The sequence below is a fragment of the Hemiscyllium ocellatum genome, chromosome 5 (genome assembly GCF_020745735.1).
Source record: "Hemiscyllium ocellatum isolate sHemOce1 chromosome 5, sHemOce1.pat.X.cur, whole genome shotgun sequence".
NCBI lineage: Eukaryota > Metazoa > Chordata > Chondrichthyes > Orectolobiformes > Hemiscylliidae > Hemiscyllium > Hemiscyllium ocellatum.
The window spans coordinates 23,938,484-23,958,340 of record NC_083405.1 but is presented as its reverse complement, the minus strand read 5'-3'; the positions used below and the strand labels follow the sequence as shown (position 1 = coordinate 23,958,340).

General features: G+C 39.5%; 1 protein-coding gene across 1 annotated transcript in view; it reads right to left on the bottom strand.

Moving 5' to 3' along the window:
• LOC132815957 (adenylate cyclase type 2-like) overlaps nt 1-19,857 on the bottom strand; it is a 624,569-nt gene that overhangs the window by 146,008 nt on the left and 458,704 nt on the right. The window contains exons 7-8 of the mRNA XM_060825336.1: nt 7,591-7,702; nt 7,348-7,475 (exon numbers count right to left, since the gene is read on the bottom strand). Of these exons, the coding sequence (XP_060681319.1) occupies nt 7,348-7,475; nt 7,591-7,702 (240 nt within the window). The remainder of the gene's footprint in view (nt 1-7,347; nt 7,476-7,590; nt 7,703-19,857) is intronic.

Genomic DNA, 19,857 nt, shown 5'->3' with positions numbered 1-19,857 from the left:
ACATGAGAGAAAGCACTTTCATTCCTTTCAACGTCAGCCTTGACTGAACAATAGCGCTCTTGTTTCTAAGCCAGCAGATTGTGCATTCATAGCTCACCCTAATCAGCTAACACAGATCGTGGTTGATACTTCAATACACTAGCAAGGGATGCTGACGACCACTTGAAATGTTAAACTGTGGCCCATTTTCCTTAAGACACTTACTCGACAATCAACATCACTACTACAAATGACAATGGTCTGAATGTTGCCTGAGAAACAAAAATAAAATTGAACATTAGGGCAGATTGCATTAACTAGAGCTCCTGACAGAGGGCTTGGTATAATTGGATACAAATTTGGAATTCTATTGCAGAGCTAAGAGCACCCGGTAAAATGTTCTACTAATTTGCTCAAAACATCTCTTGTAAGTGCTCTTTAACCAAAACACATAAAAGGGGACATTATAACACTCCAACTCTGGAAGTGATAAGCCATTTAATGTTCGCCAGCAGTAGATCATCTAGAAATGAATATTAGGGTTACTCTTAAAATGGCAAAACTGCACTACTTTATCATCGAAATAGTCCAAGATGCAAGAAGGCTCATGACTGATCCATCAGAAAGTTTCATGGCTGAATCCCTCCATTATAGCATTAACCTACAGGATCTGATATTCATATCTGACAATGACAAAGAATAATCAGCACCACTTCAAACAACTATACGTCAGCTTCAAGATAACTTGTAACCAACATAAAAAAGGCCAGAGGCAGTCACCTTCTTCAAGCAATCTACTTTTTTTCTTCACATAAAATATCAAACAGTTTACTACATGTGAGAGACAGTCACCTTTGCATTGGCCAATATTGTCAGCACATTCATCTGCATAATGAACAAAAAAAACAGCTATTGAATTATACAACATTTGGGTATTTTTTCCAAAATAGAGGTGGTCATTGAAATCTACCATGCAACCAAACTGGGCAAACTGATTGTCTGACTTGCCTGAGTTTTGGCTATTGTCGACCTGCTATTACTATAATATCTGAGGCACCTCCTGCTATCAGGCCTCGGGCTAAATTATAATGCATTATGATCAGACTTAAACATCTGGCTGCTCTCAAATGTCTGGAAATTGGGTCATATCCTGAACTAGAGTCTGGGTTGTAATGATGATTGATGCTGGAAGCTGGGATCAATTCTGGATGCACGGTGGCTCAGCGGTTAGCATTGCTCACTCATAGTGCTAAGGATCCGGGTTCTATTCCAACTTCGGATGACTGTGTGGAGTTTGCACTTTGTCTGTGGGTTTCCTTTGGGTGCTCTGGTTTCCTCCCACAGTCCAAAGATGTGCAGGTTAGGTGAACTAGTCAAGAGTAAATTTAGAGTAATGGGTCTGGGTGGGTTACTCTTTGGAGGGTCAGTATGGACTTGTTGGGCTAAATGGCTTGTTTCCACACTGTAGGGATTCTATGATTCATTGAAAATCAACAAAGTTTTCTTCAAAAAAGTTGGTTTCTGTTTAGTAGAAATAATATAGAATTCCAGAAGCTCTAACATGGGAGATGTACGAAGAAGATAAGAATGTTTAATGCCTAAAATATGATGTGAATAGCTCAGACACTCAAAAGAATGTCCTAGGACCAGATCATGTACCAGGAATTATTGGTCAGTCAGTTAAAAAGAAATTCTGGAAGTGTATATCCTCAGGAATAAGATCACCAAATTACACAGGGTCCATAGACATATGACTTGTTATTGTAAACAGCATCTGGAAACCTGATGGAAACTACCATTGATGACAACTTAAGGGCCAAGTTGATTGAGTGGGAAAGGAAGAGATCCTACATACTAGAGCTGAATTGGAAAGAAGGTGAGATTGTACATGGTATTGAGAATGATGCAGAACTTGTGGCCTTATAATGCCAGATTTCTCTTAAAACCAGCATTTACAACTGGTCACTGACTCTTTTGCCAAAGAAAATACTACCTTATCAAAGTACATTCATGATTTTGTATACTGTTATACAATCTCAATCTTCTCTGCTGGAAGAAAAGCAGACCTAATCTTTTCAGCCTCTCCATTAAAGTAAAGTTCTGTGGCCTTGGTTAATATCTTGTTAATTTACTTTGCATCTCTCTGAAGCCTTGGCATGTTGCCTAGTATGTACTCAGATTCAACTTGTTTTCTCTGAACAGCTGGCATAATTTCCTTGCTTTCATATTCTATACCTCAGTTACGAAGTTAAGGATTGTGTAAGCATCTCATCAATCTTCTCAACCAGTTCTGTTTTGTAAATGTATACCTCCAAGTATCTTGAGATTTGTACCCCTTTGAAATCATATAATTATTCAGTTTATGTTGTCTTGCTCATTATTCCCTCCAAAATGTATCGCTTCATGTTTCTCTGCATTACATCTATCATAAGTTCATCCATTTCAGCAGTGTGGCAAGGTTCTTCAGAAGTCTAATACTGTCCTTCTCATGGTTTACTATTTTTCTGAGATTAGAGTTATCTTCACACACTTGATTTATGTGTTGTACACCCCAAGTGCAGATCATAAATATTTATCAAGAAAGTGCGCCTTGTAATAATCCATATAGGATACCACTGCAAATCTTCCTCAGTTGAAAAACAACCATTCACCACAACTCTCTGCTGTCTGTCCCTTAGCTAATTTTGTGGTCATGCTGCCATTTTTCATTAAAGTAACAGGTTTATTGTATGCTACTTTGTTAAACATCTTCTTAAAGCCCATATACACAATATCAACTATATAACCCTTCATAACATTAGTTCATCAAAGACCTCAACAAGTTAATCAAACAGAATTTATCATTAACAACTCCTGATTGACTTTCATTTATTAGCCCTACTGTTCAAAATGCCATATCATTTTGTTTGGATTATTGTTTCTAAAAGTTTTGCCATCACTAACATTAGACTGACAGTTGCCTGATTTATCTATTTTCTCTTTTCTAAGTTGAGAAGTAGCATTTCAGTCTTTCAGTCCTCTGACCCAACACTACACGTAAGAAAAGTTGGAGGATTTTTACAAACAGATCTTCCATAATTTCTACTCTTACTTCATTTAGTAATGGAGGATGCACAGTATTTAAACTCATTGTCTTTTCTATTTTGAGAACTACCAGTATCTCAATTTCCTCTATTTTGTTGTATGCAATATTGCAACTAACTACTTCTTTATTGCTCTACTACAATATCCCCTTCTTCAGTGAAGACAAATGAAAAGTAACCATGCCCTCTGTCTCTGTCAGCTTCTGGCTCCTAAATGGTACCCTTCATCTAACTGTCCATTTACCTTATATTTTTGCATTCATGTACAGGCTGTCTGCACTGTTGGTATTGTTAGCACTCATTGCCCATCTCAAATTGTTCTTGGAACTAGTAATAAGCTACCTTCTGTAACAGTTTGTGTGATGCAGGTACACTCAGTGCTGTTTGGTAGATATTGAACAAATAATCAATTGTTTCGAAGGCAGGATGACATGCAACCTGAAGAGAGCAGTGTTCCCATGTTTTCTGTTGCCTTTTTGGAGGTAACATCACAGGTTTAGAAGGTGCTTGAAATATTACGGTCATGCATTTTTTAGTTGATATGCACATACACCTGTGGTTGAGGGAGTGAATATTTAAGGTGCTGAATGTAGTGCCAATCAAGTTTGCTGCCTTTGTCTTGGCACAATATGAACTGAGCATTGGTGAACAGGTATTAATATGTAATTACTTCTTGATAGCATTATTAGTTATCCTTTGCATCAATCTGTGGCTGATTGCCAGTGATTTGATGGGAATAGCAATTGGCTGGCATGGATTTGTTTTGTTCTTTTGGATGGACATACCAAGATAATTTTCCTTTCTTGAGTAGATGTCAGTATTGGAATTGCATTGGAATAGCTGGTTGTGAATTATAAATATTCATACTACAGCCAAGATATTGTCAGAATTCATCGATTTTGCTGCATCTGGCACCATCAGCTGTCACATGGACTGAACTGAATTGTCTGAAGACTGGCAGTTGTGAAGATGGAGACCTCAGGAGAAGACCAAGATGAATCATCACTTTACATTTGTGGCTGAAGGTGGTTGCAAATGCTTGAGCCTTATCCAGCATGCTCTGGAGTTTACCATGCTGGAGGGTAGAAATGTTTACAAAATATGCTTCCCTTTATTTGTTAGATTGTTCACCGCCATTCATGACTGAATGTGGCAGGACTGACCTGATCCATTGGTTATGCGATTACATAGCTCTGGCTATCACCTGCTGATTCTGCTGTTCAGAATGCCTACTGTCCTGAATTGCAGCTTCATGAAATGGGTATCTGATTTGAAAGAATGCATGGTGTTTCTCCAGGCTTGCTCTTCTGCCTCTCCCACTGAACTAGGATCGACCTGCTGGTGTGAGTATAATGATAACCTGTGGGAAATGCATACCTAGGAGGTCACAAATTGTGGTGGAATACAAACTGCTGCACCTGATAGCCCTAAAGGCCAAATCCTAGCTACTTCATCTGTTCTGAATCTATCACATTTAACATAGCCATGCAACTTGATGTGCTCAGTTTAGAGTGAAGAGGGGACTCTATGTCCACTTGGTGATCATTCCTATCCGAAACCGTCATGATCCGATTGTTCTGTAGTTGCTAGTTTGTCTGCAATATATCATCAATAATCTGTTGTTCTAAAAAATAACCCAGGAAACAACAAGCATTTTAATTGAAAAAGAGATTCAAGAAACCTGAAATGGAAACAGTAAATACTGGGAAAATTCAACGGGTTTAGCAGCATCTTTGAAGGGACAGAGTTAACATTGCATGCTAATGAACTTTCATCAGAACTGAGAAAAGTTAGAACTGATGTAGGTTTTGAGCAAAGACTGGGTGGGACAAGGACAAAAGAAAGGTTAAAGACAAGAAAGACTTAAGAATTAGCTTTATAGGGTCAAAAATGTAGGCAAAGAAACAAAACATGTGCCTAAAGTATGTGTATGGATAATGGAGTTTAATTCAGATAAATGTGAAGTGCTGCATTTTATTAAGACAAATCAGGGCAGGACTTACACTGTTAATGGTTGGGCACTGGGGAGTATTGTCAAACAGGAAAACCTAGGAGTGCCAAGTACATAGTTCCTTGAAAGTGGCATCACAGGAGGCTGAAAGCATAAATAAGAAACAAAAAACCCAATACAATCTAAGAAAGGAAACAAAGTAGTGTCAGACATTATGGTCTGAACTTGTTAAACTCAGTGTTGAGTCTCAGTGGAAGATTTAGTCGGTCAACGACTGAGACGGCAGCATGACAGCAAGTTGGAGAATTAAAATGATAGGTCACCAGAACCTGGGTGCCATGCAGTGAGAGTCAGTGATAATGATTGTGATATGAAATAATATCACCAAGAATGGAAACAGAAAGTAGAGGATGGGAAACAATCCATTAGAGCTGGGGCATGTGAAACTGAAAGGTGGAAATTGGAAGCAAAGATGGCAGAGTTTTCCAATTTTGTTACATTTCTCATTTTTCACAGTTCTGATGAAAGGTCACTGAAGTGAAAAACTTGAGTATTGCTAGCAGCTTTTATTCAGTACCTGGATTTTGTCCAGTGCTTCACATACTCAGCTTTGTCTTTGTTCACAGACCTGATAATAACTGAGTGCCTTTTGCTGAATCATTTGTAAGGAAAGCTGATTAACCAAAATGCAAACAGTGCTCTACTCGACTATTTCTATTTTTATGAGTGAAGTCAACCAGTTAACTTTAATTGTAATAAAGCATTAGCAGTGAATGGGAGGAGGGAGATTTTGTTTAAAGTTGAAAATAATTTAAAGAAGAAGTGCTTGAAGTTTTTTTTTGCTGATAATCTCATTGTTGCATAGTTTTATATGTCATTGCAAACAGCACATCAATTACAGACCATTGTGTCATCTGACAGACCACTAACATCACTATTAATTAGTCAACATAAGATGGATACTGCTTTAAACATTGTCTCTTAAAGCAAGTATCTGGTCACCATTCAATATTTCCATCCTAACAACTACCACACTACCTTGAAACAAAGTTCAGTTTGTTAGTTTATCAACATGGGGAAACCAAACATCTAACCCATTGCTTTCTAAGGATGTTAAATATTGGTGTTCCAATGGTTTTTATTGATCTGTCACTACTAAAATTCATTATAATTTAATGTATATTTGTTTATTCAAGAACTTTTATAAATATCTACTATATAAAGAATAGTGTTTTATGGACAAAGCCCTTGAAGCAGAAATACATATTCACAAACTTGATTGTGCTCTTCGATAAGGTGACCAAGAAGATAGATGAAGGCAGAGCGGTAGACGTTGGCAACATGGACTTTTGCAAGGCCTTCAACAGGATTCCGCATGTTAGACTGCTTAGGTGGGTTAGATTGCATAGGTTCCAGGGAGAGCTAGCTAACTGGGCACAAAATTGACTTGATGGCAGGAGCCAGAGGGTGGAGTTAGAGGGTTGTTGTTCAACCTGGAGGCCCATGACCAGCAGTGTGCCACAAGGATTGGTGCTGTGTCCAATGTTGTTCATCATTTATATAAATGATTTGGATAAGAATATAGGAGGCATGGCTATTAAGCTTACAGATGACAACACAATTGGTGGGATCATGGACAGTGAAGAAGGTTATCTAAGAGTACAACGGGATTTTGATCACATGTGCCAGTGGGCTGAGGAATGTCAGATGGAGTTAATTCAGATAAATGTGAACTGCTGCATTTTGTTAAGACAAATCAGGGCAGGATTTACACTGTCAATGGTTGGGCACTGGGGAGTATTGTCAAACAGGAAAACCTAGGAGTGCCAGATACATAGTTCCTTGAAAGTGGCATCACTGGAGGCTCAGGGGTGACCTTATAGAGATTTATAAAGTCATGAGGAGCACAGATAAAGTGAATAGCCAAAGTCTTTTTCCCAGGGTAGTGAGTCTAAAACTAGAGGGCAAAGGTTCAAGGTGAGAGGGGAAAGATTTAAAAGGCAATGTTTTCACACAGATATGGAACGAGCAGCCAGCGGAGGAAGTAGAGGGAAGTACAATTATGACATTTAAAAGACATTTAGACAGGTACATGGATAGGAAAGTTTAGAGTGATGTGGGCCAAATGCAGGCAAATAGGACTAGTTCGGTTTAGGAAACCTGGTCAACCCCTGTATCACTCCATGATGTGCCTCCTATCACCATTCAACAAATGTAACAAAGATTAACATTTATGGATCCATATAATACTTCCAGTAGTAAAAGTACTGCTGGAGAATAAACTTAGATTCAGTTCTATTTATAAAACTAGAAGAACTTGAAAATTTGACTTACTTGATGGCTTCACACATGTCCAACCCCATTTTAACACAGTTTTTGGCATGGTTGGGTAGAGATATTGGTAAACCAGAAACACAGTAGTAGCAGTCCCCTAAAATCTTGATCCTCATACAATCATTTTCCTAAATAAAACGCAGTGTAAAAATCAATTGTAATTGCAAATGCAAAATAGTGTGAATAATGTTTAAGCACTAACATTTCACAGTATCATTCTGTTTGTCAGTAAGGGCTGCTTACCTTTGCAATTTGATCAAATTTGCCAAATAACTCATTGAGTGTGTGCACAAGCTCTCCAGGTGAACATTCACTCGCCAGGCGTGTAAACCCCACAATGTCAGCGTACAAAATGCTGCAGGAAAACAAATATTTTAAAATGTTATAATATATTCATGGATTATGTGAATCGCTAGATGGAACTGTTTGGGCAACACTTGTTTGAGGAGGTATTGTCATTTCCAATTGCTCACATGACAAGTTAAAAGGTCAAAAAGTAGATGGTTTCCCTATTGTTTACAAAAGTCAATAGTCAAGATCATTTGCTGTTTATTGCAAAAGCAAATATTTTTGGAACAGGAGACAATTTCTTTAAGAAGAGATAGGACTTGGATTTTATGGCTTAATATTTGGACAAACAGACATGGTACAACCTTTTGCTCTGTGCTGCAGGTTGCCAAGCAACCAGCCTCTAAACTAAAGATGCCATATCAGTGCACACAATTGTGGCAGTTGTGGATAGGACTGCAAGTAAACACAATGCTCCTGCTCTTCATCTGTGAGAGAAAAGTCCTTAAAATAAAGCTGATTAAAAAGCTCTTTCTCTTTCAGTGATGGAGTTTGAAAAGCTTGATTAACTTTCAATAATCAGGATGCTTAGCTTTTCCCATCTAAATCTGAACTGACGATCTTCCACCATTTTGTTATGGATCTTGTTGACAGGAAATTACAGGATCTTTGAGAAGGTAATTCATTCTATCTTCTGAATTTGAACCCTTGACCTTATTTTCTTTTTACAAGTTTATTGAAGTCAAGTAAATTTTTCAAATATACAGACTGTCTTGTCTGTCTTATCAGTATATGAATATATGTTTTTGTGGGAATTAAGGAAATACAATTTAATTGTGTAAAGTAGCTTAGTTGATAACCAGTTTAGCAACTTATTGTAAGAATAAGTTATGCCAATAATAAATGCGTTATTTTTGAGTATATTAAAACAACCTGCTTTCGGGTTCTTTTATTCTAGATTAAAGTAATAAAGGGAAACAAATTGATTGCTTTGATTGTTCACTAAAAAGTTTAGGGTTGAATCTTGAATTTTTTTGGCTATATCAGAGGTAGTTTTTTGGAAGGTTATTCATGGTGAGGCCTAGCAAGGTTTCCCACTGTATTTTACAAAACTATCCAGATTAATACCATCCCTACCTCTTTGGCAATCTCCCACAGTAGATTTTTATCCCATCATATTATATGCTGTTCCCACTGTAGGTTGCCACTCAAGGGACGCAAGGGACATCTACGAAAACACCATGCCCCTTTCAGCCGTACCATCTTTGAAATGTCGCTGTTCACCCAGATAATATTGACAATCCAGCACTGCTCCTCACTAGCAATGTATTAACACAGCAGCCATAAAACTCTACAGCCCACTACAGTCAGCATGACTGACACTCCTTCATTCACACAACCCCATTGCTGTTTACATTGATGCCACACAAACTTTACTTGTCTGTTGCTACGTCCTGTTTGAACATGCTCTAAGTCAGTTCTCTCCCAGTCCCCACACTGGACCTGCATCTTATCATTGTCCACTGCTTACCGACTTGTAATATTCCTCAATCATACAAATAATAAAACATAAATATGAGTTTTTACTTACAGGAAGGAAAAGAGAACAGAAATGAAACCAAAAGTGGCTGAACTTTTGTCTCCACAATACCAACCAGATTTTGGCATCACGACCAAACATTGCTAGTCAACATTTGTCTGATGCAACCAGTTGTCTTCAATTGGAGGTGGGTGTTGATGATATTTTAACTGGGTTGTAGGACACACTGTAATTGAGATCTGTCATGGACAATGTCAGCTTCCGCCTTCCCAATATCTTTGTCTTCCTTTTCAGAAGGAGGTAGATTCTACCAGTTCCTTTGCATTCAGGACCTTTCCTCATTGTCTGCACACTCTGTCTGGACTACACCGTAGAGCTTCCCAACCTCCAGACTAGACCAAGCAACAGAATCTTTAAGAGCCCTACACACTGGTCCTGGTTGATGAATGGACGGTATGAACCACGCTCTCTGCCTCAGTTAGGGGGTTGCACACGGTATCATGAATCATGCTCAGAATGTGTAGACTGTGTTCTCCAGTAACCAGCTTTGGAAGGCACCAAGAACCTCAAAATCTTCAGCAACCTCAACTGCTTGTCTGGCACCAGGAACAGAAATCCTTTCCCTCCAACACTGCTGCAAAATATGCCAGTGAATCAGAGGCTGGCAGATCTCCAATACCAACAATGGCATGGGGAACAATGTCAACTGTTGATAACTGACCTTTCAAGGCTTCTTAAATTAGGGAATCACATCTGAAAATAAACAAGTAAAATTGACTTTGTCTTTACTTCAGTGCTCAGTTATTCAAATACATCTCCTTTTGGGGTCTAAATTGATTGTGACCAACAAAGTCACAATTGCCCATATTTTCCATTGGCCAGTCATTATTCCAATGTAGTTGACAGTTGCTTATAGGGGCTCTGTGAAATCCTCATCATAGCACACTCCAAAGGAACTGACTGGGAAGTTGAAATTTCCAATTTCCAATCCAATTTGGATTGGGCCAAATCCTCTTGGCCTGGAGCCCTCTCAAAGTCTCCCTTTAAATCAGAAAATTTGGAGTGTTCTGATAAAACGAAGGAAAATAGATAACTCAGGAAAGGTTAACTCCTGGTTAACTATACAACAGACCCATGTTTAAACCTCACATATTCCCAACTACACATACCCCAGACACTGACACAACATCTTGATGGGATGTGACACCACTCCTCCTCTGGACACAATCCCAAAAACCATCACCACCCCATCCCCCCAACCCTACCAAGCCTGACCTTCCAAGATAACACAACCCAGCCCACCTCCCCACTATCCTCCTCACTCTCTCTTCCCCCATGATCTTACTTCCTCAAACCCAACAGGGATTCCATGCTGGTTATGACCCATCTCTTGTCAAACACGGCCTGAACACCCACCCCAACTCCACTATACCCAAAGCCTCTAGAATCAACACTCACTCTCCTTGCCTTCTGTCAGACCGGATTTCTCCCACCAATTCCACCCTACTCTAAGCATTGCTTTATTCACTTGTCACTTTGAACCTTAGGCACACTTCTCTTTTCCCAGTTCACATCTTGCCCACCTGGCACCCTACCCCTATTACTGTCATATTAATTACTGGGCACTCTGTCCACCTGGCAGCTTTTGCCCAATCCAAATGACTTCCTTTACTATGCATCTGACACCCCTTAACCCATACTCACAAAGAATACCCCCGAGATCCTACTCCCTCCCCAGATGGCACATTGCTCACCTAGTATCATACCTATCAAAAAAACCTACTCTTTACCCCACCTGACAACATATTCCACATCCTAGCCCATCCCAGATGACATCCCACCCCACTCATCTGACATCCTATCCTTGGCACTCTGCCTTCCCTCCACCCTAACATCTCACAGCCTAACATTTGGCAGTTGATTACCTGAAAGAGGGTATATGGTTTACCTAGTTCTGTGCTATGAAGGAATTGTCAGATTGGAAGCACTGAGGGAGCCCAAGTGGAATCTCCACTTACTAATACTGCTAGAGTGGCAATCTGTATGTGGCCACACCTCAAATATTTGGTTCAAGAAAACTCAAATCAAGTGAGGAGCTGTTTTTCCAGATGGATCACCACAGTAGATTAACTATGTGGTGTATCTAAATCCAATGTTACATTGTATAGCTAGAGCTTAACACAATGGGATAGACAGTTTTCATTTTAGGTGTGTATCTAGGAACATATAATTTATTAATGGGGAACAGCCTGCATTTTCTCATGAAGGTTTATTTACAGATTTTACCAGTTGACATGAGGAGGACGTATGGCGCAGTGGGAAGCATCTCAGAGTGAACAGAGCTCAGTTGGCACAGAGTATAATGGAGTTTGGTAAGTGTGAAGTTTCAGTGAAGTGGGAGAAGATGCATTCATTTGCTTTTCCTTTCCTAACCTTCTGGGAGCGTTCTGCTGGCAGCCAGTGCATGCTTAGTATAAAAACAGCGAGAAACAAGAGCACTATCAAAGTCTGTTAAGCTGATCAGCTGGTAATGCTGAATATAAGGGACTATGTAAATAGTCTCCTTAAGGCATCCAAGTTTGGGAAGACATATGATAAAAGAGCACTTAATATAGATAAATAAAATAGCTATCCTTGAACCCGCGCTGCCATTCAATGATATCATGACTGATCTGTGTCTAATTCCATATACCTGTTTTTGACTAATATGCTTAATACCTTTACTTAAAAAAAAATGTCTCAGATTTAAAATTATCAACTGATCTAGCATAATTGCTGTTTGTGGACCAGAGTTTGAAACTTCTAATTTTTGTGTGTAGAGTGCTTCATCTCTCCTGAATGATCTGGCCCTAATTTCTAGACTATACCCCCAATTCTAGAATCCACAACCAGTGGAAATAGTTTAACTTTATTTATCCTGTCTTTTCCTGTTAATATCTTCAATCAGATCACCCACTAACCTTTGAACGCCTCGAGAAAACAGGCCTAATTTGTATAAACTCTCCTAATACCTTAACCCTTGAAATTCAAGTATCATTTCTGTAAGCCTACAGTGTACTTCCTCCGAGGCCAACATATCCCTCTTAATGTATGGTACCCAGATCTTCTCAGTACTTCAAGTGGGGTCAATCAAGTTGTATAATTGCAGCATAACATCTGTATCCTTATTCTCCAGGCCTCTAGATAAAAAGATCAGCATTCCATTAGCCTTCTTGATTATTTTCTGCACCTGTTTGTGGGATCTTGGAGATCTATGCACCTGAACCCCCAAGTCACTTCGGACATCGGCTACATTTAACTCCATATCATCTAGAAAAGTACTCCAGTTTTTCCATTTAGGTCCAAAATAAATAACCTCACACTTGCTTACATTGAACTCCGTCTGTCACAGTTTTACCCATTAACCCTAGTCCATCAATATCACTTTGTAATTTCATGCTATCATCTACACGGCCTACAATGTCACCTAACTTTGTGTCATCAGGAAAATTGGATGTGTGACTTTCTTCACCGTTATCCAAGTCATTAATAAATAATGTGAATAATTGAGACCCTAACACAAATCTTTCTGAGACACCACTAGTCACATCCCTACTTTCTGTCACCTGCCATCCAATCAATCAAAAGAGACACTGAAAAAGTACCCACCAATCATCTACCTGCTTTCCCATGATGGCACATTTTATTAATGAAATGATTAGGTGTTTGTTTTTTGACTGGTGCAGCCTTATAGAACCGAAGATGTTTATGATAGATAGAAAAAGCTTGAAGGGACTGTCTGCCACTGGCTTTCAACCACCTTGACTTTCTAATACAGGTCCTCATCCTACTGCTTCACAGTGGTGCTGACTTGTTGCACACATTTTCCTTGTCTGCTTCACAGTGATGCTGATTTGCTACACACTCTTCTCTGACTCATACCTGGAACACCTGCAAGTTTCCCATTAAAACACACGTCATTCTGACTTGGAACTATATCAATGTTCTTTTACCTGTTGGAGTCAATATCCTGTTTTACCTTCCCTAAAGGCACTTTGGGTGTGACTACATGACATGGACTACCACAGGTCACCACCACATGGTCAAGGTCATTTGAGGATGGACAATAAATGCTGGCCTAGCTAGCAACGTCTTGTGAATGAATGAAAAAAAGGTGTACGGTGCGACCAATTCTACACATGCAACATAGCCCAACAATGTTTATGTATCAGTGCGGGTAAATCACGGTCTTCTGTTTGTAGCATTGTACACTATGGCCTTTCTAATATATTAAGTTGCATATCCAGCCTCTGACATTGAGGGGAGATTTGCCCAATATCTCCTTGTGTTGTTTAATGTCACATTTAGCTTTACAAATCTCCTGTGGAGCACTATGGGACATTTTACTACATTAAAGGCAGTACATATAACATCTCTATGACTTAAATAATATGATTCTTTCAATTTCTTCGTATTTTCCAAACTTTCTCTCCATGGCCCATGCCACTCAAAGGTGTGGAAAGTTTCACCCAGTTAATTACAATACCAGGTCATCTTCAAACATAGCTCTGTCTTTAAACAAAAGCTTATCTCATCTCAAAACTTGCGTGGAGGTGCCCTACGCTGCATTTGGAGAGAGACTTTGATGTTTGTCTTTTTAACTTTGCTTCTTGTTTTTCTTACATATGGTAATGCAGTGTATAACTGTAATGTAACAGGCCTATGGTTATACGTGTATAGCTGTAATGAAACTGACCTACGGCTATACCATGTATAGCTGTAATGAAACTGACCTACGGCTATACCATGTATAGCGGTAATGTAACTGACCTATGATTATACTGTGTATCGCTGTAATGTAACTGACCTATGGCTATACCATGTATAGCTGTATTGTAACTGATCTATGGTTATACTGTGTATAGCTGTAATGTAACTGACCTACGGTTACACCATGTATCGCTGTAATGTAACTGACCTGTGGTTATATCGTGTATCGCTGTAATGTAACGGGCCTATGGTTATACTGTGTATAGTTGTAATGTAACTGACCTATGGTTATACAGTGTACAGCTGTAATGTAACTTACCTACGGTTACACCGTGTATCGCTGTAACGTAACTGACCTATGGTTATACCGTGTATAGTTGTAATGTAACGGACCTAAGGTTATACCGTGTATAGCTGTAATGTAACCGACTTATGGTTATACCGTGTATAGCTGTAATGTAACGGACCTAAGGTTATACCGTGTATAGCTGTAATGTAACTGACTTATGGTTATACCGTGTATAGCTGTAATGTAACTGGCTTGTGGTTATACCAATTATATCTGTAATATAACTGACTTATGGTTATACCGTGTATTGCTGTAATGTAACTGGCCTGTGGTTATACCGTGTAACACTGTAGTGTAACTGACCTATGGTTATACCGTGTATAGCTGTAATGTAACTGACCTATGGTTACACCGTGTATAGCTGTAATGTAACTAATGTATGGTTATACCAGGTTTAGCTGTAATGTAACTGACCTATGGTTATACCGGGTTTAGCTGTAATGTAACTGACCTGGGGTTATACGGTGTATAGCTGTAGTGTAACTGACCTATGGTTACACTGTGTATAGCTGTAATGTAACTGACCTATGGGTATACAGGGTCTAGCTGTAATGTAACTGACCTGGGGTTATACCGTGTATAGCTGTAGTGTAACCGACCTATGGTTATACCGGGTTTAGCTGTAGTATAGCTGACCTATGGTTATACCGTGTATTGCTGTAATGTAACTGACCTACGGTTACACCGTGTATAGCTGAAGTGTAACTGATGTACGCTTATACCGTGTATAGCTGTAATGTAACTGATCTACGGTTACACCGTGTATAGGTGTAGTATAACTGACCTATGGTTATACCGGGTTTAGATGTAATGTAACTGACCTATGGTTATACCATGTATAGCTATAATGTAACTGTCCAACGGTTATAACATGTATAACTATAATGTAACTGACCTATGGTTATACCGTGTATAGCTGTAATGTAACTGACCTATGATTATACGGTGTATAGCTGTAGTGTAACTGACCTACGGTTATACAGTGTATAGCTGTAATGTAACTGACCTACCATTACACCATGTATAACTGTGATGTAACGGGCCTATAGTTATACCGTGTATAGCTGTAATGCAACTGACCTATGGTTATACCGTGTATAGCTGTAATGTAACAGGCCTATGATTATACTGTGTATAGCTGTATTGTAACTGACCTATGGTCATAACGTGTATCGCTGTAATGTAACTGGCCTGTGGTTATACTGTGTAAAGCTGTAGTGTAACTGTCCTATGGATATACCATGTATCGCTGTAATGTAGCTGACCTGTGGATATATCATGTATTGCTGTAATGTAACTGGATACCATCGAAACCAGAATTTGGAGGTGTGTGCCACATATCCTGAGAGTTGCAATGATGTAGTCATGCTCGAGAAGTCCCAAGTTCCTGTCTCCTTGAGCCTTACATGGATGCCTGCTAGGTGGAAAGCAGTTATCCCTTCCAAACACGGCTGGGGAGAGGGAGAGAGAGAGAGAGAGAGAGAGAGAGAGAGAGAGACAGAGAGAGAGACAGAGACAGAGAGAGAGAGAGACAGAGACAGAGACAGAGAGAAAGAGAGAGAGCACGAGAGAGAGAGAGAGAGAGGGAAGGGGGTGAGCTGCGATTGGACAGTCTTTAATTCTGTAACTTCTGTTGACTATAAAGCAAGCAGCTGCTGGACATTGCAAAATAAACCAGGTTAGTGATGATGTCCTTGAATTCTTCATTTCTTGAATAAATGTTTTCTCATCCATTTTATTGTATGATTAATAACTTTGGGAGATCCCAATTTCAAGTATTTAGAGTTTACAAGTGCTACAACTATAATTGATTTAGGTCTTACAATTAAGGTTAAATTTAACCCTGGAAAAGCACCGTCGGTCAGGTAGCACCCAGGGAGCAGGAGAATTGACGTTTCGAGCATAAGCTCTTCATCAGGAATGCTGGGTGGGGGAGCAAGGGGGCTGAGAGATAAATGGGAGGAGGGTATGGGGGAGGGGGGATGTGGGAGGGTAGCTAGGAATGCAATAGGTGGCTGGAGGGTGGTGGAGATGGTGATAAGTCAGAGTGGAGGGTGGAACCAATAGGTGGGAAGGAAGATGGACAGGTAGGGCAGTTCAAGAGGGCAGTCTGAGTTGGAGGATTATGCAGTTCTCACTTTCTCCCAATTGGCCCTTTCCACCATTCATTATGATCATGGCTGATCATCCAACTCAATAGGCTATTTGAGCTTTTCCACAATATCCTTTAATCCCGTTAATCCCGAGTGCTGTTTCGAACTTCTTCCTGAAATCGTACAATGTTTTGGCCTCGACTGCTTTCTGTAGTACTGAACTCCACAGGTTTTACTGTGTAATGCTGGTTTTTTTTTAGAACAGAATAAAATATCCTTTTATTTAAATCATAAATATTTAAATGTGTATATCTCCATTGTTCACAACCAATGAATATAATGTTTATTTGAATATTTTGGAAATGTGAAAACCACTCTCTGGGTAAAGAAATTTCTCATCGGCTTTGTCCTAAATGCCCTGTATCATTAGACTGTGACTCCTGGTTCTGGACTCATCTGCCGTTGGGAATATCCTTCCTGCATCTATCTTCTCTTAGCCCCTCTCCTCATAAGGCAGTCCCATCATCCCAGGAATCAGTCTGGTAAACCTTTGTTGAATTTACCCTATAGAAAGAACAACCTTCCTTAGATAAGGAGACCCAAACTGCACAAATTACTTCAGCCGTTGCCTCATTAAAGCCCTGCATAATTGCAGCAAGACAGCCCTGCTCCTGTACTCGAATCCTCTTACCCTGAAGGCCAGTGTACTATTTGCTTTCTTTACCAGCCACTGCACCTGCATGTTTACCTTCAATGAAAACCTCATACATTCTTTGTCCTGAGTCAGATGATGCACTATTTTACAACAATAGTGTGCAATCCCAAAGGACATATTAACATGTTAATAAAAGAAGAGGATGATATCTCATTGATCATGCTTTTCATAACTTATTTTCCAAAACAATTTTAGTTGCAAATTAACATAAAAAGGCATCGGAAGAAGTTTATGTTGCAGCAGAAAATACAATGTTACTTTCCTTAAAGTGGAATACTGACTTTTAAAATTGCTATCTGTAAGAAAATGTAGTCATCATTTTATAAATGACATTTACCACAGCAAGATTTTTTTTTATTATGGCAGGGGCAGTTTTCCCTTTTTACAATTGTTTATCAGGTTGTGAATATTTCGGAATAAGCCAATCTTGTCCATTTCACGAACTTGGAATACAGCATACACAGCTGTAATATTGTACCCTGCACTCTGTTCTGATATCCTGATGCAATTGTATAGTATGAACTGCCTGTAAAGCATGTAAGAAATCAGTTTTCACTGTGCCTTGATACACATGACAGTAATAAATAAAATCAGTACTCTAAACTGGTTTTCCTGTAAATACTTGCTGTGTTAATTGTACAATCATTGAAGGTACTGCTCTTATAGTAAGAAGGTCTCAATTTACTCTTATCAGTTCTCTCTGATACATGCAAGCTCAAAATTGGTTTAAACTAAATTTACAGAAAAGTCCTGTAATTTGCCGGGATCATGTCCCTTGTAAACAGTCATTTTCACAAAGAGAGAACATTGCAAACTGTGTATATGCAGTGCATACTTTCTGCACCAGGAAGTGAACTTTCCTCTGTTTTAAAAGTATAACAAAGTAAAGATTGAACTCAGTGGGTGAAAAATTGAATGGCAAATTCTGCACAGGAAAATAAATTCACAAAAAGCAGACACAAACGGTGGAATTTTACTGTGTATCATGCTGGTTTTTTTTTAGAACAGAATAAAATATCCTTTTATTTAAATCATAAATATTTAAATGTGTATATCTCCATTGTTCACAACCAATGAATATACTGTTTATTTGAATATTTTGGAAATGTGAAAACCATAGGCAGGGGAAGCATTTATGCTCATCCCTAATTGTCCTTGACAGGATGGTAGTCAAATATCATCCTGAAATGCCACCTTACCTATCCACCACTCTCCACACGATTTATCCAGTTGACAAACACCCTACCTTCCACTGTGCCACCCAGTGACCTTTCCTTCTGGCCTCGCGCGCGCTCATTTATGGAAAAATACACAAAGCTGTTAAAAGGCCTAAAGATTTTGAATGTGTTAGTGAATGAAAACTCACCAGAACGAAAGGAGCATAGCTCGTCTTTCCCTGGTGATGCTGGGCCATGAAGGAGAGCTCCAATATCAGGCATGTCCTTGCATTTCTGAAGAAACTGGAAGGCCTGACCAACAACATCGACCATGATTGTTGCTGAAAATATTAGGAGTAAGGGCTGCAATCTGATGGTGATTTTCACTCCCAGAACATTAGGATCAATGGGGCTTGCAATGGTGACCGAAAGGAGAGATGTCTGACTTAATTTAAGTCAGTCACATGTTATAAGACACTGAGGAATCCCCAACATGTGCACACTCTGTTACTTTAGTTGCTGGTTTTATCCTTCTCAGACCAATCCTAAATCATGGCCGGAACCATGCAGATGTGAACTATTTGCCCAATGCATACTTTGTTTTTAGGCAGATTTATTGACAGCTTTTTATTGCATGTGTAAAACCAACTCAGGATATTAAACAAATCAGCTAGTGTCAATCCACTCCATCACACAGAGCAATATTCACCCTCACTTGTTGACAGTGTTTACTATCTCGTCTCTGAATTGAGCTCAAAGCTCTCTGTCCCCCTGCACTTCCGGCAGTGACCACCTGACCCTTCCCCCAGCACCACAAACAGTACTCACATAGCAGCACTAATGCTCTCCTGTCTCCAGTCTTCTCTCTTGCACCAGACAATACTCAGCTCATCCCATATACAATAATAGATAATGCTCAATGCCACACTTGACCCTATCCCTGCTCAGCTCTACCCACACTCCAACTCTTAACTCATCTTTGAGAATCCCTAGCTCCTCTCTATCTGCTGCAGAAAAGTTAGCGCAGTCAGAGAGTGCAGGTGCGGATGAGGAAGGCTGGGTTGAGCACTTTCCTGTTTGTGTCAGGTGAGCGAGGTGAAGCACGGTGAACGCTTTTGGGGTGAGGGAAGTGGGTGAATATCATCAGGATAAGAATATCAGGGATATGAACATTTGTTGAGGCAAGACAGAGGGGTGGCAAACACTCTCAGGGACTGGAAGAAAGGATGCACATTATCAGAAAGTTGAAGAGGGTAACAGTTCTTTCCGGGGCGAGGCTGTGCTTTTTCAGAGGTTGACAACTCTGTTTAAAACAATGCAAGCCAATGAACTGAAGGCAGACCTTAACATCAGTGTCTTCCTGTGAGAAAACAGGACATGTCTTCACTGGAATTGCATCCTATAATATACCTCATGAATCCCGGAACTTCTGTTGGATTTGGCATTGCAAGGTGAAGAAACACCAACATAAATTGCTAAGTGTACAGTTTAAATTGCCATCAGTATTTGGTGACCCTTTCCAATGTTGACTGGAATCTTTGGTCCTGTGAGGAATTCAGATTGTGAAAATGGAGAAAAGGAGAAAATTCAAAGCTAGAAAATGGGAGAAAGACGAGGAC